This window comes from Mobula birostris, chromosome 10 (assembly GCF_030028105.1).
Source record: "Mobula birostris isolate sMobBir1 chromosome 10, sMobBir1.hap1, whole genome shotgun sequence".
Lineage (NCBI taxonomy): Eukaryota > Metazoa > Chordata > Chondrichthyes > Myliobatiformes > Myliobatidae > Mobula > Mobula birostris.
In genome coordinates, this window is record NC_092379.1 from 48661274 (window position 1) to 48684830 (window position 23557).

General features: G+C 48.4%; 1 protein-coding gene across 1 annotated transcript in view; it reads left to right on the forward strand.

Moving 5' to 3' along the window:
• The first annotated feature begins 4405 nt into the window (after positions 1 to 4405).
• LOC140203669 (uncharacterized) overlaps positions 4406 to 23557 on the forward strand; it is a 93835-nt gene continuing 74683 nt past the window's right edge. Inside the window, exons 1-3 of the mRNA XM_072269717.1 lie at positions 4406 to 4499; positions 6055 to 7838; positions 16612 to 16745. Coding sequence (XP_072125818.1) covers positions 6882 to 7838; positions 16612 to 16745 — 1091 coding nt within the window. The 5' untranslated portion in view covers positions 4406 to 4499; positions 6055 to 6881. The remainder of the gene's footprint in view (positions 4500 to 6054; positions 7839 to 16611; positions 16746 to 23557) is intronic.

The window sequence follows — 23557 nt, forward strand, 5'->3', positions numbered from 1 at the left end:
AAATATCCAGTTCTCATGTCTTCTTTTTTTTATTTCAGGGTGGATGTGGTCCTATTGGAGCCCGTGATCTATGGCTGTCCCCAAAGTACCTTCTTCATGGGCAGTCAGTTCTCGCTTTTTGGAATTTTCCGACCGGCCAGGAAGACGAGCGCCAACGGGGTGCGGCCCTGTAGAAGACCTGATTCCTCAACAATGTCGCTGACTGAAGCAACGCGACAGAGTGAAACTTCGAGACAGTGGGAGTAGGTGCCGGAGATTTTTGTCTCTCTTTCTCTATCTCTCTCTCTCTGTCTATATCTCTGTGTCGCTGTTTCTCTCTCTCTCTGTCCGGCTCTTTATTTATCTATCTATCTATCTCTCTATCTATCTATCTAGCTCTCTCTGTCTCTGTCTCTCTCTCTTTCTGTCTATATCTCTGTCCGTCTCTCTCTATTTATCTATCTATCTATCTCTCTCTCTCTCTGACTCTGCATGCGCGTGTCTCTCTCTGTCTCGTCTGCTGGTTCTTGAGTTGGGCTCTACCTCTCATTGTGGCAGGAACAATATTTCTCTGTGCCTCGCTAGAGAGAGAGAGAGAGAGAGACTGTTTGAGATAAGGCAATGTTAGGATGGACAATAGCTTTTGAAGGAATCGCGATCCTGGTCTCTGAGGGCTTTCCTATTGCTTGCATGGTTGATGATTTTGCTGGAGCATGTGGGGGGAGGGGGCGGTGCGGAGTGGTGATGTTTGTGTGTGGCTTTGGCGTTCTAACTTTTCTGCCATTCATTCTTTGGGGTTTTTTTACTCTCGTTTTCGTGGATGTCTGTGAAGAGTAAGGATTTCAGGTTTTGTACTGTATACATTCTCTGATATTGAATTGAACCATCGAACTATATTCAGGGTAGGGTGTCCACACGCAGTGACACACACACACACACACACACAGACACGCATATACATACACACACACACACACACACACGCACACATACTCACACACACACACACTCACACACATGCACATACACACACGCACACACACACACTCTCACACACACACACTCACACACACACACTCACACACACACACACAAACACACACTCACACACACACACACTCACACACATGCACATACACACACGCACACACACACACTCTCACACACACACACACACACAAACACACACTCACACACATACACAGTCACACACGCGCACATACACACACTCACACACACACACACGCACACACACGCACACACACTCACACACACGCACATACACACACTCACACACACACACACACACACGCACACACACGCACACACACTCACACACACGCACATACACACACTCACACACGAATGTGATGTCGGGTTGCAACCACAAAATGAGCAATTCCAGCATCTGCATACTTTCTGTTGTTTGCGACACCGCGAAGTCTCTTCGAGGGATGCCTACCTTGAAGAAAGTTTAAATCTTTCTTTCGGCGGGAGTTCAATGATACTCTCTCTCATTGCTGCCCCTCTATGATCTCTGCCGCCCTCCGACTCTTGCACCATGTGCTCACCCAGGCCCACTACCACAGCCACGTGTCCTTCCTGGCAACTTGTATTCGCCGCCATCTTGTGGCACATGGCTTCCAGATCCGGTTTTCAAGCTCCGTCCTGAAGACGGATCTCGGACCGAAACCGTGACTGTTTTTCATAGCTGCTGAGTCCCTACGACGTTTTGTGTGTTCTGTTTAGGAGTTAGAACGACTGATTCACGGTGCAAATAAATTCCTCCAAATGACCCTGTGATCTCAGACTCAGAGGGTGTTGACACAATATCTTTCAGGTGGGTGAACTCTCAAAAGACGGTGACAATAAACCTGATCAACAGGAATTCTGCAGATGCTGGAAATTCAAGCAACACACATCAAAGTTGCTGGTGAACGCAGCAGGCCAGGCAGCATCTCTAGGAAGAGGTACAGTCGACGTTTCAGGCCGCGACCCTTCGTCAGGGCTAATGAAGGGTCTCAGCCTGAAATGTCGACTGTACCAATAAACCTGATTCTGATTTTTATGCCATTTATGTCATGGATATGTTTGCTTGTTTGCGTGTGGCAGAGAACATGTGCAGGGACTTGCTTGAAGCCACACTTGGAGTAGTGCACAGTGCTAATCTCCCTGTTCCAAATGGAGAGTGCAGAAAAGATTGTCGAGGCTGTTGCCAGGACGGGAGGACTGAAGTAATCGGGAGAGGTTGGCTAGGCTGAGAAATAAAGTCCTTGCCTCTTTAATTGCATTCTCCTTATCACAGGGTGAGCAAAGCTCCGAGTGCGGCCTCACCAGCATCTGACAGAAATGCGCCATGACTTCCCAACTTTTACACCGAGTGCCCTGACTTAGCAAGAACACACCACCAAAAGCCGTCTTCGCCAGACTTTCTACCCATGACTCCATTGTCGGGGGACCATGTACAGATACTCCCTGCTCTCTCTGTTCACTAATTAGGGCCCTGCCACGCACTGAAATTTCTACCTGTACTTGACTTTGTAAAGTGTTGTAATTAATCGAATGAAATTCCATTCGCTCTGCCTTGCCTCAGTTACTTCACTGATAAAGATCCCTTGATAATTTTGATAAGCTTGGTCATTGTCCACACTGTCACCTATTTTCATCGGCATGGAACACATTGGGACCCAGTCCTGTATCTGCGCTGTGGTGCTCTGGGACCTTATAATGAATTACTATTGTATTAGGCTTCATATTAATGCTACGGTCATTGTCTTGTGTTTCCCTGCCTGGCCCTGGCTGCCTGTTGCTTCAATAAAGCCACGTTTGACTCCTCTGAAACGCCACTCCTCTGCTTTGCTGCCATTTCTACCCTATCAAATTCCCACAACCTTGGATACACAATCAGATGTTCTTTAGGACTCCTGGTTTGCAATGTGGGTGTCTATTAATTGTTTCATTTCAAAACACAGAAGAGAAAGGTCCAGCCTTTCGCTTCACTGCCTGAAGTACCACCTGCTTCAAAGAGGCTTCAATCATACTTTTTTCTATGAGGAATATGGTCACCTGCCTCTAAAGACTATCGTCCAGTACTACCTACACTAACTCCACTATGATGAAATTCTTTTGAGAGATTGGTCTTGGAGCATATCAGCTCCTGCTGAGGGGTGACTCGGGTCCGCTACAAGTTGCCTCCCGTCACGACAAGTCAACAGCTGGTGTCATTTATTTGTCTCTCCGCTCGGCTCTGGAACATCTGGACAGTGAAGATGCGGACATCAGACTACAGATGAGCATTTAACACTATCATCTCCTGGAAGCTAATCTCCAAGACTCAGCCTCAATACCTCCTTGAGCAACTGGATCCCCACTTACATACTCCAGTCAGCAGAGATTGGCAACAACATCCCCTCTGCAATCACCATGCGCACAGCTGCATCACAGATCTGTGTGCTAGCCCCTGCTCCACACGCCTTATACCTTCTGACCTTCTGCTACTGTTTTTCTTCTATTCTCTTCGGGAACACCAGCATAACTTCACTGGGGATCGGGCACTCAACTGATTTACTTTGGGGATGAGTTCATGATCTGACCTGATAAATCACCAGTGTGTTGACAGTAGTGAGATCGCATTCACACTTTCTCATTTTGGAAGGGATTCACTGGGCCATCTCACCTGCAAAAACACCAGCCAGTTGACACCTGGGAGAGGCCGTGCACTTGCTCCGTTTGTGGGAAGTGATATGTTGAGGTTTGCACCCTGAAGACACGTCAGTGAATTCATGCCACTGAGAAACCGTTCACCAGTTCTGACTCTAGGAAGGGATTCAGCCATAAAGTTAACACTTGAAAGCACCATTCTCTTGTTCCATTTGGAGGATGGGATTCACTCAGTCATCCCAACTTCAATCTCATCAGTTAGTTCACACTGGGAACAGGCCATTCAAATTGTGTGGGAAGGGATTCATTTGGTCCTTCCAGCTGCTGAAACACCAGAGAGTTCATCTGGCCGAGTGCATTCATCTGCTTCTAGTGTGGAAGGGGATACGGTCAGTCACCTGAGCTCCTGAAACACCAGCAAGTTCACACAGAGAAGTAGATAGAAGTATACCTGCTCTGAGTGGGCAAAGGGTTACATTCAATCAACCCACCTTGTAAGGCACCAGTGAGCTCCCACTAAGGAGAGGCCACACTTGTGTGCTAAGTGAGCAAAGGTCATATCACATGCATTAAATTCGATTGCTGTTTACTATCGCAGATATGTGACATTGACTGGATCCAAGACAGCTGGCAGAGTTGAGCATGTTCTTGCAGGGGTTTTCAATGGCAGCTTCCTTACCCAGACGTCTCTGCGCCTCAGAGGTCGCTGTCGGTGAATTGGGGATCAAGAGCGCAGGCGCCTCCGGCCCGAGGACTGCGCATGCGTTCAGCGGACAAAAGGCTGCGCAGGATCAGCGGCGGGTAGGAGCGGGGGTCGGGGCGGCGGTGTCAGCGGGATTGGGCCCCGGTGCCCGAGTCAGGTACAAGCCATTCGGAACGCACCGTATCTCTACCCCCACCCCCGGGGCGGTGCGGTGCGGCGCGGCTCCTCCGCCCCCACCCCCCCGCTCTCTCCGCCTGTAATCAGCAGCCGGGCCCCGAACCATCTCTCGCTGATAAGCGAAGCTGCCGGCGCCATTTGTGCGTCTTCCTGGGACCGGAATGCATGGGTCGGTGTCAGGGTTGAGGGGCCGCCGCAGCCGATATCATCAGGGCGTGCTTGGAGGCGCAGGCGGAGGGAATGCGAGCGGGTGGTTCACGCAGACACCGCCGAGCTCCAGCTGTCGGAATCCAAGCGCTCGGAACGCAGATCAAAAGTGTAATTCCGAGTTGATCCCGGAAGGAGATCTCAGGCCCCGATCAGGCAATAGATCAGCAAACATTGAGATCAAGTCCGATGTCTGGAACCCGATGATATAACTATATAACAATTACGGCACAGAAACAGGCCATCTCGGCCCTTCTAGTCCGTGCCAAGCTCATACTCTCACCTAGTCCCACCGACCTCCACTCAGCCCATAACCCTCCATTCCTTTCCTGTCCATATAGCTATCCAATTTAACTTTAAATGACAACATCGAACCTGCCTCAACCACTTCTGCTGGAAGCTCGTTCGTCCCAGTCTTGGTAGCCAACGTGCTTAGCGACACTGAGTGAATTCAAATGTCAATTAGTGGTGCACAGAGAAAAATCAACAAAATCCTTCCAGCAGCTTTAATTCTTTAGAATAACATCTTTGTCTATCTTCTCCCGTTTTGGGCTATTGTACCCGTCAGAACATGTGGCGTTCTATTCTCTCGGGGTACATAACGATATCAGACATCTTTGTCCTGGCTAACTGGCCTGCGGCATTGACATCATAAAGCGTCACATATGGACATAACACTGTTACAGCTTGGGATATTCCAGACTCGCAGTTTAATTCCAGCACCATTCCATAAGGAGTCTCCATACATCCTCTCAGTGGGATGAATGGCTTTTCCCCAAGTGCTCCCATTTCCTCCCACGGTCCAAAGACCAGGTAGGTAATTTAACCGTTGTAAATTGTCAGACAATTAGATTAGGGTTCATCAGTGTTGTAGGATTGCTGGGTCCATCTTGGCACTGTATCGCTAAATAAATAAATGAATATTAACTGCCCCCAGTGAAAAACTCTGATCACCTCCCCTTTGTATTCTTTAGAATCACTACTGATCTGTCACCACTGTTAATCATTTGGTGGAGTGGTCAGTGTAATTTGAACGTCTCCTGTAAATATTATGTGCCGCCAGTAGGACAGTGCAACATGCCCTGAACTTGAAGTTATACTAATGGAGACAGACAAACTGAGCTGAGCCACAAATCGGAGACAGACAGAGAATTTTCTGGTCACTCTGGATGACTTACCTGTACCCAGCTACAGGACGAGTTGTTCCTCCGTCTTGGGTTCAGCCTCACTGTGATAGTGTGATGTCAGGACTCACCACAGAGACCAGAATTCTCTCATCTGAAATGCTGACCTTCACCCATTGACGTCTTTTCTAAATCTTTTCACAGGACAGAAAAGGCAAAGGCTTTGTATACGGCAATCTCAAACACAACAATATGATCTGCTCTATCTGCCAGCACCTGAATACCATCCGCCTGTGAATGTGGAGGAAGCGAAGCTGAAGAAGACAGCACACCAGTCGCAGCAAGTAGAATCCAAACACACAGGGGAGAGGCCGTTCACTTGCTCTTTGTAAGGGTGAGAGTTGGATAAACCCACCTGGAGCAAAACCTGGTAAAGTTATTGAAGGAGTGACCAGATATTTCCTTCGTAGCACCAGTTTATCAGCTGTTGACCCTTGGAGAAGAAGATGTGTCTTATCCCAGCTGACAACTTGCTTTGTGTCTGAGAGGAAGTTTTTTTTCTTGTAACTCACCGAAATCCATTGGAATCGGGATTGCTGAGAAAACACCAGATTTGTTCGCTGTTCATCAGTTCTTGGTTGCACGAGGGATTCACTACGTGTGTCATCTGACTTGATGGATTGACAGCACCTTTCACCTGCTGTTAGTGCCGGAAGGGGTTAACTTACTCTGCCCAGCTGCAGACACGCCAGAGAGTTGACACTGTGCAGAGGCCGCTCACCTGCTCTGTGTGTGGGAGGGGATACTCTCAGCCATCCAGCCTGAGCGTCCAACGGCGAGTTCATCCCTTAAATGGTTTAGCTGTTCTGACTGTGGGATGTGATTAGTACTGCCATCCAAGCTGAAGACACGTCAGAAATATTGCACCGATGAGAGTGTGTGTGTAGAAAGAGATTCACGTACTCAGCCCCCCTGTGGACACACCAGTGAGTTCTGTTTGTGGGAAGGGGTTCACTCGCTAATCTCGCGTGATGAGGCACCAGCGAGTTCACTCTGGGGAAAAGTGGTTCACCTGCTCAGACTGCGGGAAGAGATTTACTCAGTCATCGCACCTGCAGGAGCACCAGCGAGTTCACACCGGGGAGAGGCCGTTCACCTGCTCCGAATGTGGGAAGAAATTCAGTAACTCGTCCAACCTGAAGATGCACCAGCGAGTTCACTCTGGGGAGAGGCCGTTCACCTGCTTGGAATGTGGGAAGGGATTCACTCAGTTGTCTCACCTGCAAGCCCACCAGCGAATTCACACCGGGGAGAGACCGTTCACCTGCTCTGAGTGCGGCAAGGGATTCACTCACTCATCGAACTTGATGATGCACCAACGTGTTCATGCTGGAGGGAAGCCGTTCACCTGCTCCGACTGTGGGAAGAGATTTCTTCAGTCGTCTCACCTACTGGCACACCAGCGAGTTCACAGCGGGGAGAGACCATTCACCTGCTCCGAATGTGGGAAGGGATTCACTCAATTATCTAATTTGCAAGCCCACCAGCGTGTTCACACTGGGGAGAGACCGTTCACCTGCTCCGAGTGTGGGAAGAAATTCAATAACTCATCCAACCTGATGATGCATCAGCGTGTTCACTCCGAGGAGAGGCCGTTCACTTGCTCTGAATGTGGGAAGGGATTCACTCAGTTATCTCATTTGCAAGCCCACCAGCGTGTTCACACCGGGGAGAGACCGTTCATCTGCTCCGAGTGTGGGAAGAACTTCAGTAACTCATCCACTCTACTGAGACACCAGCGAGTTCACTCCGAGGAGAGGCCGTTCACCTGCTCTGAATGTGGGAAGGGATTCACTCAGTTGTCTCATCTGCAAGCCCACCAGCGAATTCACACCGGGGAGAGACCGTTCACCTGCTCCGAATGTGGGAAGGGATTCACTCAGTCGTCCAACCTGGTGACCCACTACCGAGTTCACACTCAGGAAAGTGTTTAAATAAGTGGCCTGCTGGATATTTAACCCTCACAGTTTCTGAGTCCAGCGACAAGTTCATAACTTTCCATTGGCGTCGGACTCTGTAAATATTGCTGCTGCTTAACACACCCGGTTCTGTACCCTGGTGAGAGGACAGGGAGGAGCTCCTTCCTCAGCTGTTCACCGTGCGGAATGTGTGGGTTTTCCTGAAGTTCCTTCCTCTGCTGTTCACCGTGCGGGTTTTCCTGGGGGCTCTGGTTTCCTCCTGCAGTCCAAGCACTTGCGGGTTAGTAGGTAAATATTCCTGTGATCGATTAGGTTGGGGTTAATCGCATTTATCGAAGGTTGCTTGGGTGACGCGAGCAAAGGGCTGGAAGAGCGTACACTGCATTGTTTCACTAAATAGAATATCTGGGCTGAGGTAGAATGATATTGGTTATTAAACTCCTTCCCTGCACTTTTCATCATAATGGATCATTTTCTCTATTTACCAAGGGTTGTGTGTCACACAGCTGGGTTGTTACAATACACCACTGCCCTCTAAAGTCTGAAAGCAGACTGGGGAATCATTAATTGGATGTTCAGTTGAGCAGGGTCAGAAACCAGAGACAGGTCAGTAGGGGGCAGGGTTTAGAACTCTGGACACAAATATATCAGTTTTCAACCCTCAGACAAGAGGGTGTATTTCATCCCAGCTGGAAACATGCACCTGCTTTGTGTCTGAAATGTAGTTTTGTTTAAATTTCTCATTGAAGCCCATTGGAACGAGGGGCCTGAGAGGTACACCAGCACATTCTCACTGGAGATCAGCTGCTGAACTGCTGAGAGATTCGTCTGACCTGCCGAGACACCAGAGAGCTCACAGCAGGGAAAAATCATTCACCTGCCAAGTGTGGGAAGGGAGTCAAGCAGTCATCCATCCTGCAGATACACCAGCCGGTTCACACTGGGGAGAGGTCGCTCACCTGCTCCAGGTGTGGGAGGGGATATATTCAAAAATCCAGTGTGAGGATACATCAGTGTGTTGACACCACTGGGAGACAGGTCGACTGTCCTGACTGTTCAAAGGGGATTCATTCTGTTGTCCAAACTGAAGGCACATCAGAAAATTAACACTGGGAAGAGCTCGCTCACCTGCTCCAGGTGTGGGAAAGGATTCATTTGGTCTCATCAACTGCTGAATCTCAATATAGTTCACACTGGACAGAGGCCATTCTCCTGCTCTGTGTGTGGAATGGGATTTATTCAGGCATCAGAGCTGGGAGGGGCCTTTCAGCTGCTTTAAGTGAATGAAGGGAATTCCTCAGTCATCCCGCCTGCTGAAATACTGGTCAGTTCACACAGGGGAGGCAGTTTAAGTAACTCATGTTGAATTTTTAACCCCCACATTTGGTGAATTCGGCTGCAAGTTCAGTAGTGAGTGTTGGTGTCAGATTCTGCAGTGATTGCTGCCCTGCATCACGTGTAACACAACTTTGGTCTCTGGGCACAGTATGGGTTTGTTTTGTTGACCTTACATTTAATTTGAATGTGGTTTCATGTTTTGAATCTGTGATAAATAAACCAGTTCAATTTTAATTCTTGTGTTTCTTGCCCTTGTTGACTCTTCAGCATACTCAGTGCGCAGTGAAGAGGCCGTTCCGCCCCTCTGGTTCTTCCTGTCCCATCTCCCTGTAGTGATGTTCTTTTCTCTCTCTGTTCACTCAGCTGCCCCTTCAATCCATCCCTGCCGCTCCCCTCAGTCTGTCCCTGTAGTGACGGGTTCCGAACGGTCACCTCTCTGGGTGAAGTGACCTCACCGATCACCTGGTCTCTGACAACTTGCACTCGCTCTTTCTTCAAACTTTACTTACTTGTGTACCAGGACAACAGTCCAGTCCCCATGACAGAACTGTTCCGAAACTTCAGCTCAGAGTTGTCACTTTTATATGGATCTTGACCAATTGAAATCTGGTGCAGGTTCTAATCCCTCATTTGCAAACTTAGAATACCAATCATGATACATTCTTACAGGTGTTAATAACCAACACTAGGACATGATACTTACTCCTTTATTTGCAATTAATTTCGTTAAAACCGGCCAATTATACCTTAGTTTTAGTTAGAGATATTGTCCAAACGGAAGTGTGTGCTTCTCACCCCTTCATATCCTTTCACCTGCTTTGGTCTGCTCGTGTCCCCGGTGTCTGTGTTTACAAAGTGGGCATTTCCCCCAAGCACCTTGCTCTGTTTAGCTGCTGTCTAACTTAACCCTTACTGTGCTGCAGTTGCCTCAGGAGTGTCCCCTGCAGAGTGAAGAACTGATTTCAGATATTCTCTGTGCCTTAATCATCATGACTGAGGGGGGATGCAGTGGGACATCAGTTCTTATTTCCAGCTGACCGGTAAAAATATTTGCTAAACAAATGAATGAGCAATAATTTCCTAAATCTAAATGACGATAAATCTGAAATATATTTGCTTGGTCCCAGTGCCAAGAGAGATAAACTTGTTAAACTGAAAAACTTGGCTCCCCTTTGTCATGTATCTTTCACTAGGTCTTATAACAAAGAACCAAAAATAAACACTGAGGCTATGTCCACACTACGCCGGATAATTTTGAAAATGAAGCCTTTCTCTTCATTGACCCTCTGTCCACACTAAAACGGTGTTTCCATCCCCCGAAAATGGAGATTTTCAGAAACGATCTCCAGAGTGAATAAATCTGAAAACGCCTAATATCCATTGCAGTGTGTACGGGGTAACCGGAGCTTTTTAAAACCGCTGTCATGATGTGCCGGGACAAATGGCGGCAGCCCGGCGTTTCATTCTTTTCTTCTTATTATTCTTATTATTACTTTATTGTCGCCAAACAATTGATACTCGAGTGTACAATCATCACAGCGATATTTGATTCTGCGCTTCGCAGAACCTAACAATTTCAGAACAGACGGCAACGAGGCTGACGCCAGAAGAGTTAGAAATGTACTCACTAAATACTTTGACCCATAGCTTACTGAATAAATAAATATACTCACTTTGCCCTGTTTTCTGTCCTTGCTTGTATGAAGGTAAGGACAGAAAACACCCTCCGCCACCTCCAGTTTAAACTCCATGTGGAACATTTTGGAGGATCAAGAACCAAGAACCAAGGTGGTTTACCTATTTATGCAAGTACTTCTCTGACAATAGATGTGTAACAGCCTAATGTAACATTGTGTGGAAATACAAGATAACACTGATGCAGACATGTTTTATACATTTAACAAGGTGTTTTATTAATGCAACAGAGTTAGTCAGTTTTTCAATGTTCGTCGTCAGCCAGGTCATACTGTCCGTGAACTCCCTGTCGGTTGCCTCCATACGCTCCAGTATTTGTTTTTTTTTTGTTTTAAATCCTCCTGCACGAGAGCCAAGAGCAACTCCTTTTAAGTTTTTCTAGTCTGTAACTGGACAAACGCGCACCAAGTATATCGTTTCCTCTTCGCTTGTTTTCTGTGTGTGTCCTGCGCATGCCCAGTAGGAGGAGATTCACCCAAATATCCGTGTTAGTGTGGACAGAGATATTTTGAAAAACGCTTAGTGTGGACGCCTGTCGTTTTTACTCAAAACCGGCGTTTTCAAAATTATCCGGCGTAGTGTGGACGTAGTCTGAGTGGATCTGTTCAAAGACACGTTTATTACTCACAATAAGAAACATCTCTCCTCATGGATGGAGGCTGCTTTTCATTTACAGCTTACACAGTCATTTTTATGCAAGTTTTCAGGCTGTGTTTTGGCTGGTATCTGTTCTGGATGTCAACTCTGCTTCAGTACAGCTGCACTTTTCAACCTCCCCTTAGTTACACAATGAACGACGATCAGGATTACATGCCTCTGGCCACATACACACTGAGCTTATCACAAAGAGGGGTTCCATTTTTGTCGCATAAAATTAAATATGTCTCAAAGTTTTGAATATATTTCCATATCTTGTTCAATCAGAATTAACAAGCCTGGGTGTTAACCTTAATTTAGATTTTAACTTTAAATCCCACGTCAAGAAAGTGACCACAGCATTTCTACACTTCAGAAATATTGCAAAGGTACAAACAAATCTGCAAAGGTACAAGAAAATCTGCAGATGCTGGAAATCCGAGCAACACACACAAAGTGCTGGAGGAACTCAGCAGGCCAGACAGCTTCTATGGAAAGAAGTACAGTCAATGTTTAGTACCGAGACCCTTTGGCACAACTGGACAAATGAGGATGAAGAGTAGATTTGAAAGGTGGGAGAGAACCCCACTGTGATAGGTGAAACCTGGAGGGGGAGGGATGAAATAAAGAGCTCAGAAGTTGATTTGTGAAAGATACAGGGCTGGAGAAGGGGGAGTCCAATTAGGAGTGGACAGAGGGCCACGGAAGAAAGAAAAAGGGGGAGGAGCACCAGAGGGAGGCGATGGGCAGGCAAGGAGATATGGTGCAAGAGGGGTAACTGGATGGGGAATAGTGAAGGGGGCGCCATTACTGGACGTTCGAGAAATCAATGTTCATGCCATCATGTTGGAGGCTACCCAGACGGAATATAAGGTGTTGTTCCTCCAACCTGAGTGTGGCTTCATCTTTACAGCAGAGGAGGCCGTGGATGGACATATAGGAATGGGAAGAGGAATTAAAATGGGTGGTCACTGAGAGATCCCGCTTGTCCTGGCAGACAGAGTGTAGGTGCTTGGTGAAATGGCCAATGAGGTCAACATGGGTACAGGAAGCAGCAAACAGTCGTCAATGTTCCCCTCCACCTCCACTCTCCTCCGTCTAGCAGAACTTGGGCTCACTCTCAATAATTTCTTCTTTGGCTCCGCCCACTTCTTTCAAACAAAAGTGTAGCCATGGGAACTTGCATGGGTCCCAGCTATGCCTGCCTTTTAGTCGGAACAGTTTATGTTTCAAGCCTACACTGGTGTCTGTCCCCCACATTTGCTACGCTGCATCAATAACTGCACTGGTGCTGCTTCCTGCGAAACTTGATTTGATGACTTCAAAATCTTTGCCTCCAATTTCCACCCTGCCTCAAATTTACCTGGTCCATTTCCAACACCTCGTTCCCTTTTCTCAATCTCACTGTCTCTTACCTCTGGAGACAGCTTATCAACTGATGTCTATTATAAACCCACTGACTCTCACAGCTACCTGGACTATGCCTCTTCCCTCCCTGCTATTTGTAAAAACGCCACCCCCTTCTCTCAATTCCTCTGCCTCCGCCGCATCTGCTCTCTGAATGAGGCGTTTCACTCTAGAACGGCTATGTCCTCCTTTCTCAAAGAAAGGGGCTTCCCTTCCTGCACATCAACGCTGCCCTCAACCACATTTCTTCCATTTCACGTACGTCTGCTCTTACCCCATCGTCCCACCATCCTACCAGGAATAGAGTTCCTCTTGTCTTCACCTACCACCCCACCAGCCTCTGCGTCCATTCGTCCCTCCCCACTGATCTCCCTCCTGGCACTTACCCTTGCAAGAGGAACAAGTGCTACACCTGCCCCTCCACCTCCTCCCTCACTACCATTCAGGACCACAAAAGTAAACTTCCTTTAAATTTAAGCAAACTCCCCCGAAACATAATAGGCAGGTCAGTGTTTTTGAACTACGGTGGATATCAACACCGAAAGCTGTAAGGGATCCAGACTCAGTTAACACTTGTAAATGCCAATTCAAAGCCTGTTCATTCATTTAAACTTAATTTTAACTGATATCTTTTTGTCTTTTATTGTTATGTTTGCACTTTATCCTATTGAAAGGCATTTTGATGAGATTATCTGTAGGGAAAGTGCTCTCTAAATTATTATTATTGACATTATGGTCTAATTTGTCCATTTTGTCTGCTTCCAAGGACCACGGAATAAAAACCAGCTTTATTATCACTGACACACGTGGTGAAATGTGCTGTTTACCGGCAGCAGTACAATGCAAATCATAAAATCACTGTCACAATCATAAATAACTGAAGAGGAATAGGAAGATGGTGTTTATGGACTCCTCCCTCCCTCTCCCCTCCTTCCTTCCCTCCATCCTACTCCCTCCTCTCCCTTCCTCCATCCTACTCCCTCCTCTCCCTCCCTTCCCTCCTCTTCTCCCCATCATCTCCCTCACATCTCTTCCCCTGCCTCTCCCCCACAGCTCTACCCCTCCCTCAATCTCCTCCCCCTCGCTTTCTCAATCTCCGTCTCCCCCCCACTTCCGTCCTTCCCCTCCCTCTCCCTCTCTCCTCAAACTCTAATCAACCTCCATCCCCCAACACCCCCCACTACTGTCTCTATCACACTCTCCCTTTCCACCCTCCTTCCATCTCTCTCCCTCACTCGCACCCTCCCTCCCTCCTTCCAGCACTTCACGTCTCCCACTCTCTCCATCCCTGACTGCTCCCACTACACCTCCCTCCATCCCACCCTGACTCTAACACACTCCTCTTCCTTTCTCTCCCCCCTAACCGCACTCACACCCTCCCCCAACCCTCACGCCCTCTCCGCTCATCCTCACCTCCCTCTCAAACCCCCTTCTACCTCCTGCCCTTCCCTCTCACACTCGACCTCCTTCCCTCCCCCTCCCTCTCAAGCCCCCTTCATTCTCCTGCCCTTTCCTCTTAACTCACTCCCTGTCACACTCGACCTCCTTCCCTTCCTCTCCCCTTCAAATTTCCCTCATTTACCCCTCCCTCTATTTCTTTCGCCCTGCTCCTCTCCCCTCAGTCCTTCCTTTCTTTACCCATTTCTCACGCCAGTCTTTCCCACACTTCTCTCCATCGCCGACCCTCCCCATCCTCTTCCCCACTCCATCCATTCCCCTCCCTACCATACTCCCGCTTACCCCACTCTCCCCAGCCTTCACACCCACTGCCCCTCCCTCCTTTCCCCCTTCACCGCCCTCCCCCTCTCCCTCCATCACTCCCTTCCAACTCTCATCCCTTCCCTTCCCTCTCTCTTGCTCCCTCTTCCCCACCCATCCTCCTTCTATGTCCCTCCTACTATCACCCCCCCCACACACACACACTCTCTCATCCACTTTCCCCTCCCCCGCTCTCATTTTATCTCTCCCAGTCTTCCCTTCCCTCCCTTCTTACCTCCTTCATTCCCATCCTCCCCCTCCCTCCCCGTTACATATACACGGGACAAGAACAACAATGGAATGGATTGATTAAACGGTTTTAATCAGGAATGTTAGGAATAGTTCCCGCTGGGGAACTAACAGTGCGGGAGCAACACGTAGGGCGCACTCGAAAACCGGCACGAACACAGACAGGCTTCCTCCGTGTCGGAGATCAAATGGATTCCCAGCTCAATCAATGCTCCGAAACAGTTCACCGCTCCAACTTCCCTCTGTCCCTCCCTCCCTCCCTACCCCTTTCCCCTTCCGTCCCCCTCTTTTCCACGCATCCCTTCCACTCTCCCACCTTCCCTCGGTCCCCCTCCCTCTCACTCCCACCTCCCTCGCCGCCCCCGCCTCCCTCTTTCCCCACATTCCTGCCCCTCACCCCTATCCCTCCTTTCTCCCCACCGCATAAGGAGAGATGCTGGGGTTGGGTCCGGATTATTCCCGGATCAGACGTGCGCGGGTGAGAGTGAGGGAAGCGCCAGAGAGAAAGCGGTTCGACGGGCACTGACCGTGCAGCAGTGCTGGTCCGAAAGGATGGTGGAACCCCACACCTGGGCCTGTTCCCGAGGCTCCGGGAAAAGGAACAACTGCTGTCGGAGTTCAGGGATCCCCGACTAATGACCGTATACAAGGAGAGCGTGCAAAGGACTTGTACGTACCTTTGCTCACAGACCCTTTCCGCTATCTGAAGAAGGACCCGAGTGGGTGTGCTTTCCCCCGGTCTAGAAATCCCGCAGGCGTGATCTTCCCAGCCACTTGCAGGAAAATGCCATAAACAAAGGCAATTCTTGCCCCGGCTTTCACAGAGTTGACACATTTGATACAGTGGACCAGCAAACTCCGGCGGATACAAGTACTTACGAATGCTGAGCCCACTGCGTGATGGCATGTCAGCACCGCCCTCGGCAAAAGTGGCGCTGAACCCGAACCCTTCACTGTGAAGGCAGAGGTCAAACAGACCTGTATCACTGTGCTCTCCCTGTTTGCCATCTTTATTGCTGACATGCTTCGCCTCGTTGTCCAAGACCCGCCACAGGGAATAGAATAGGATTCGTGTGTAGAATGGATTTTCACCCTCGATCCTATCAAAGCCAACAACAGGGTCAGCAACACCACTGCCGCGGAGATTCAGTATGCTGATGACAACGCAGCCTCGGCTCGCTCTGGTGAAGGCTTCCAGTGTACCCCGAATGCCTTTGCTCGTGGGGTTTGCTTTGAATATAAAAAGGTCACAGGACTACTATCAGCCGCCACCATTTACCCAGTCCTCCATAAAGTTTGACGATATCACCCTTGGAAAAGTAGACCACGTCCCCGACCTTGGCAGCGTTCTCTCCTCAAAGGGACCGCTTCAGTTGTGCTAGTGGAGCCTATACAAGATTAGGGAGAAGAGCCTTTGATGACCGCGAACCACAGACCCAAACAAAACTTTTGTTTTATGGAGCAGTTGTCCTTCTTACATTACTGAATCTTGGACCGCCTACAGTCGGTGCCTGAAAGCCTGAAACAATTCCACCGAGGAGCCTTTCGAAAGAGATTGCGTCATCTAGAAGGAGAGACAGTGTAACACCAGCGTATTGGAGAAGGCCAACATGGACAACATCTCCACCACGATAAAGCGGCACCAACTCCAGCGGCTATCTCGTACTATTCAGATATCTAACTCCCGTTCCCCAAACAGATCCTTAACTCCCAACTGAAGAAAGATCTGGGAACCCCTGGCGGGCAAAGGAAAAGCTTCAAAGATCACATGGAAAACATCCTGAAGAAATTCAACATGACATCTAAAAACAAGGAATACACAGCACTGAATAGGTACGCCTGGAGGAAATTTGTTCAAAGGGGAGCCTCGCTACTTGAGAGTGACACATACTGTGCTCAGAGAGCAAGCGACAACTGCCAAAGGAGAGACTGAGCAACTAAAAGAGCCAGCCACTAACCAGGTCACCACTTACTCGTGTCCGCACTACAGGAGAGTATCTGGACCACAGATCAGTCCCTCCAGTCACCCGACGACCCACCAACCTGGACTCCGGTTGCACTATTTCTGCTATTCCTCCCATTGCCTCTGTCCCCTTCTCCCTCTCCTTTCTTCAGCTCACCCCCATCCTTCTCCCCCTTTCGTTCCCCCATCACTATGTCCCCCCTTCACCATCCTCCCGTCTCTGGGTCGCCCCCTAACCGCTTCACCACCCTCACCCCTTCCTACCGTGTATTGCTCACTAACTACCTTCCCCTTCCTGGTCTCCAGGATGCCCCAACCCCTTCCTCCCCTTATACGCTCCACCTCAGTCTCTCTGTCACCCCATTTCCTCTCCCCCACTTTCCTCGTTCGTCCCATTCACCCTCCAACTACCGTCTCTAGGTCACTGATTTACCCCCTCCATCCTGACTCCTGACCCCCTCCCTATCCCTTCCTCTGATTACTGAGTCACCCCTATACCTTCACTCACCCCATGTCTTTAGGTCTCCATCTCCCCCCGACCCCGTCTCTGCGCGTTCTTTCTCCACTCACCCTACTCTTGGACACCCTCTCCATCTCTTACACCTGAGTTCGACGGGAACGACATCCTTGTGGGTAGGTTTGCGACAGCTGTTGGAGAGGGCTTAAATCAGGTTGGCAGGGCGCTGGGAACCGAGCGGTAAGACTGAGGATGGGGCAGTTGGTGCACAAGTAGATACAGTGTGCAGTGAGACTGTGAAGAAGAACAGAGCAACATTGCAGACAGTGGAATAGGTTGAGGTGTAGCGTAGGGGCAAAATTGAAAAGGCTGATGAATACAAGACTGAAGCTGTTATATTTGAAAGCACACAATATATAGAATAAGGTAGATGATCTTGTAACGCAGCGTTACAAGAATCACCCCTTGTAGAAATGACCAGTGAGGCACAGAGAATCTGTATTTACTGACAAGTAACTTTTATTGTTTCAACTAAAAAGCACTTGGGTTCACAAAGTATCTCCCTGTGTGCACCCTACTAAGATCCCTGATCCTCCATGAACAGTCAATGAAGAGAAAAGGTATTACCCGGGCAAGGAGTCTACGCTGCCCAGGCGCTCCTTGTGGCCCCGATCTCCACAGGTCCGTGGGAACCTCCTTTTCCAAAATGGTTGGTCTCTGGCTCCTGGAGAGATTTCGTCCCTGCGTATTTGGAGCTCCTGATTCTTAATTGTTCGTCAATTGAACCATTGGATCTGCATCCCATTGGTTCAAGGTCTCCTGACCTACCTGGGTCACCTTCTTACCGGGCATTGTACAGGGCTACAACCAACATTGTTTCATGGCTTTGCCCACCCCAGCCTGTGTACTTGTGTCCTTCAACCCTGACTGGTCCAAACCAGCTCAATGAGGCGACCCAGACAGAGAATACAGATTGCTTCTTTGGTAGGCCTGGCATTTTACATAATAAGTAATCAGAGAACGGTCTCAGATTTAGCAGGTCATTACCTGAAGTTCCTTGTGTCCACATTCAATAGCTCTGATTAGGTTATCTTAGAGCAAGAACCATTTCAGAGTCCACAAAACAAGGGGGAAAAATTACAACTGGTTTGTCTGCTTCCCCTGTCCTGGCTTCATCAAATTCACTAACTGCATACTGTAGTTTCTTCTGGCCAACAGCAGTTAGAGATTGGCAAGTATGAGGTTGTGGGCGTCACTGAGTTGTGACTGAATGAATGTCATAGTTCGGAGCTTGACATCCCAAGGTACACATTATAGCGAAAGGACAGACAAGTCGGCAGAAAGGGTGGGTGGCTCTGTTGGTAATAACTGAGATCAAATGACAGTAACAGTGACTATAGGAATAAAGTGAGATGGAGGATAAATGCGTGGCTGAGGGATTGGAGCAGGGGACAAGGATTCATATTTCAGGATCATTGGGACCTCATTTGGGGCACGAGTGACCTGTACAAAAAGAACGGGTTGCACTTGAATCCCGGGGGGTCCAATATCCTGGCGGGGAGGTTTGCTAAGGCTATTGGGGAGAGTTTAATCTAGGATTGCTGGGGGGTGGGAACCAAACTGAAAAGACGGAAGAAGAGGTGGTTGGCTCACAAATAGAGAAAGCTTGGAGACAGTGCAAGAGGGAGGATAGGCAGGTGATAGATAAGGGACGTACTCAGATCGATGGTTTGAGATGTGTCTATTTTAATGGAAGGATTATTATGAACAAAGCGGATGAGCTTAGAGCGTGGATCAGTACTTGGCGCTATGCTGTTTGTGGCCATTACAGAGGCTTGGATGGCTCAGGGGCAGGAATGGTTACTTCAAGTGCCAGGCTTTAGATGTTTCAGAAAGGACAGGGAGGGAGGCAAAAGAGGTGGGGGCGTGGCACTGTTGATCAGAGATAGTGTCACGGCTGCAGAAAAGGAGGAAGACATGGAGGGATTGTCTACGGAGTCTCTGTGGGTGGAGGTTGGAAACAGGAAAGGGTCAATAATTCCACTGGGTGCTTTTATAGACCACCCACTAGTAACAGGGACATTGAGGAGCAGATAGGGAGACGGATTTTGGAAAGGTGTAATAATAAAAGGGTTGTGGTGGTGGCAGATTTTAATTTCCCAAATTTCGATTGGCATGTCCCCAGAGCAAGGGGTTTAGATGGGGTGGAGTTTGTTAGGTGTGTTCAAGAAGGTTTCCTGACACAATATGTAGATAAGCCTACAAGAGGAGAGGCTGTACTTGATCTGGTATTGGGAAATGAACCTGGTCAAGTATCAGATCTCTCAGTGGGAGAGCATTTTTGAGATAATGATAACAATTCTTTCTCCTTTACCATAGCATTGGAGGAGGATAGGAACAGACAAGTTAGGAAAGCGTTTAATTGGAGTAAGGGGAAATATGAGGCCATCAGGCAGGAACTTGGAAGCATAAACTGGGAACAGATGCTCTCAAGGAAATGTACGGCAGAAATGTGGCAAATGTTCAGGGGATGCTTGCATGGAGTTCTGCACAGGTACATTCCAATGAGACAGGGAAAGGATGGTAGGGTACAGGAACTGTGCTGTACAAAGGCTGTTGTAAATCCAGTCAAGAAGAAAAGAAGAGCTTACGACAGGTTCAAAAAAAAGGTAATGATAGCGATCTAGAAGATTATAAGGCTAGCAGAAAGGAGCTTAAGTAAGAAATTAGGAGAGCCAGAGGGAACCATGAGAAGGCCTTGGCGGACAGGATTAAAGACAATTCCAAGGCATTCTACAAGTATGTGAAGAGCAAGAGGATAAGATGTGAGAGAATAGAACCAATCAAGTGTGATAGTGGAAAAGAGTGTATGGAACCGGAGAAGATAGAAGAGGTTCTTAATGAGTGCTTTTCTTCAGTATTCACTACGGAAAAGGATCTTGGCGATTGTAGGGATGATATACAGTGGACTGAAAAGCTTGAGCATGTAGATATTTAAGAAAGAGGATGTGCTGGAGTTTTTGGAAAGCATAAAGTTGGATAAGTCTCTGGGACCAGACGGGATGTACCCCAGGCTACTGTGGGAGGCGAGGGAGGAGATTGCTGAGCCTCTGGCAATGATCTTTGCATCATCAATAGGGACAGGAGAGGTTCCGGAGGATTGGAGGGTTGCGGATGTTGTTCCATTATTCAAGTAAGGGAGTAGAGATAGCCCAGGAAATTATAGACCAGTGAGTCTTACTTCAGTGGATGGTAAGTTGATGGAGAAGATCCTGAGAGGCAGGATTTATGAACATTTGGAGAGGCATAATATGATTAGGAGTAGTCAGCATGGCTTTGTCAAGGGCAGGTCGTGCCTTACGAGCATGATTGAATTTTTTGATGATGTGACTAAACACATTGATGAAGTTAGCGCAGTAGATGTAGTGTAAATGGATTTCAGCAAGGCATTTGATAAGATACCCCATGCAAGGCTTGTTGAGAAAGTAAGGAGGCATGGGATCCAAGGGGACATTGTTTTGTGGATCCAGAACTGGCTTGCCCACAGAAAGCAAAGAGTTGTTGTAGACAGGTTATATTCGGCATGGAGTTCATTCACCAGTAGTGTGCTTCAGGGATCTGCTCTGGGACCGCTGCTCTTCGTGATTTTTATAAATGGCCTGAATGTGTCATGGTCCTGTCAGTGAAGTCCACATTCCGGTTCATGGACCGGTCCATCGTTCCTTATTCCAGGTTTTCCGGTTTTCCCTTGTTCTGTTGGGTGCTCTAATTGAGGCACATGATTCTCGTTTTGGGCCGGCTACATAAATAGCTCCTGGGTTTAGCTTCATTTACTGGACTGTTCCCTTCCCTTCCCTTCCCCTTCCTTCTGAAACCTTGCCTGAAGCCTTGCCTGAATCCTTCTCCTGAAGCCTCGCCTGCTACCTTCGCCTGAAGCCTTGCCTGTAAGGCTGTCAGGTTCAATCGCCAGGGCAATATCGGGGCCTCGCTGCATCTAGATAAGGAACTGTCTTGGCTGTTTGGAACTGTCTCTTTGTGTCCTCACCTTCGCTAGGTAGGTCCGGCCGTTTGCCGCTACCTTGAGTTTGGAACTGTCTCTACCTCCACGCCTTCGCTAGGTAGGTCCGGCCGTTTGCTGCTACCTAGTGTTGGGAACCACCTCGTCGTGTTCAGCATTCTGTGAATGAGTCCCGGCCCTACGTCCTGTTCCCAAGGAGGGGTCCCGGCTCTGTGTTCTATGTTCCTGTCTCTCAAGACCAAGGCTCTCTGTTCTGCGTTCCTGTTCTCCCTCGACCAAGGCTCTGCATTCCTGCTTTCCCTTGACCAAGGCTCTGCGTTCCTGTTCTCGTCCTGTCCATGTGCCTCGCCCAGCCCGGTGCTGGAGTTCCCTCATCCTGTCCAGGAGTCTCACGTCCAGTCCTGTTGCCACTCCTCGTCCTGTAGCCACGTCTTGTCCTCGCCTAGATCCGGGGTCCGAGCCCGAGTTAAGACCCAGGTTCCGGGTCCCTGTCCCAGTCTCTGGCTCGGAGTCCTCGTCCAGGTTCCAAGTTTCTAGTTCCTCGTCCAGGTCCCGCTTTCCCAGCCAAAGCTCTAACCCAAGTCTGTGTTCTTGTCCCAGCTCCTAGTCTGCATCCAGTCACGTCCCTAACTCTAGTCCTAGTCCTGTTCCTAGTACTTCAGTGTTTGTGTCTTGCATTTGGGTCCGCCTTCAACGCCCCCCTTATAACAGAATGAAGAAGTGGATGGTTGAGTTAGTAAATTTGCTGATGACACAAAGGTTGGAGGTGTTGTGGATTGTGTGGAGGGCTGTCAGAGGTTACAGTGGGATATTGATAGGATGCAAAACTGGGCTGAGAAGAGGCAGATGGAGTTCAACCCAGATAAGTGTGAAGTTGTTCATTTTGGTAAGAGTGATGGCAGAATATAGTATTAATGGAAAGACTCTTAGCAGCATGGACGATCAGAGGGATCTTGGGGTCCGAGTCCATAGGACACTCAAAGCTGCTGCGGAGCTTGATTCTGTGGTTAACAATGCATACAGTGCATCAGCTTTTATCAATGGTGGGATAAGGTTTAGGAGGATCTGACCAGGGTCCTATATAGCTGTAAAATTAACTCTCGGCTTAGTAGGAGCCGAGAGTTAATGTTACGGCTATATAGGACCCTGGTCAGACCCCACTTGGAGTACAGTTCTGGTCCCCACACTATAGGAAGGATGTGGAAACCAGAGAAAGTGTGCAAAGGAGATTTACAAGGATGTTGCTTGGCTTGGGGAGCATGCCATGAGAATAGGTTGAGTGAACTCGGTCTTTTCTCCTTGGAGTGACGGAGGATGAGAGGTGACCTGATAGAGGTGTATAAGATGATGAGAGGCATTGATCGTGTGGATAGTCAGAGGCTTTTTCCCAGGGTTGGAATAGCACGGTTTTAAGGTGCTTGGAAGTAGGTACAGAGAAGATGTCAGGGGTGAGTTTTTTACACAAGGAGTGGTGAGTGCGTGAAATGGGCTGCCAGCGATGATGGTGGAGGCGGATACAATAGGGTCTTTTAAGAGACTCCTGGACAGGTACATGGAGCTCAGAAAAATAGAGGGCTATGGTTAACCCTAGGTAATTTCTAAGCTAAGGACATGTTCGGCACAGTTTTGTGGGCCGAAGGGCCTGTATTTTACTGTATGTTTTCTATGTTTCTAAATCCTTAGTAAGAGGGTAAGAGGGAACACAGTATTGGAATATATAGAATCCTTGTGGGTAGAGTTTAGAAACTGCGAGGGTAAACAGATCCTGATGGGTGTTTTCTACAGGCCTCCAAACAGTGCCCAGGATGTGCGGTACATCAGTCTTCACTGTGGAAGAGACTAGCAATATGCCAAAAATTTGAGAGAGTGTGAGTGTTGTTGCTATTATTAGGAAGAAGCTGCTTGGGAAGCTGAAAGTTCAGATGGTAGAAAGGTCACCTGGACCAGCTCTGAGTGAAGCTGAAGGGATTGTGGAGGCATTATTGGTGATGTTTCAAGAATCACTAGATTCTGGATTGGTTCCAGAGGACTGGATAATTGAAAATGTGACTCCACTCTTTAAGAATGGATGGAGGCGGAGAAAAATAAAATTATAGGCCAGTTAACCTGATATCAGTGGTTAAGACCATAAGACATGGGAGCAGAATCAGGCTATTCAGCCCATCGAAGCTGCTCCGCCATTCCATCATGGCTGATTCCAGATCCCA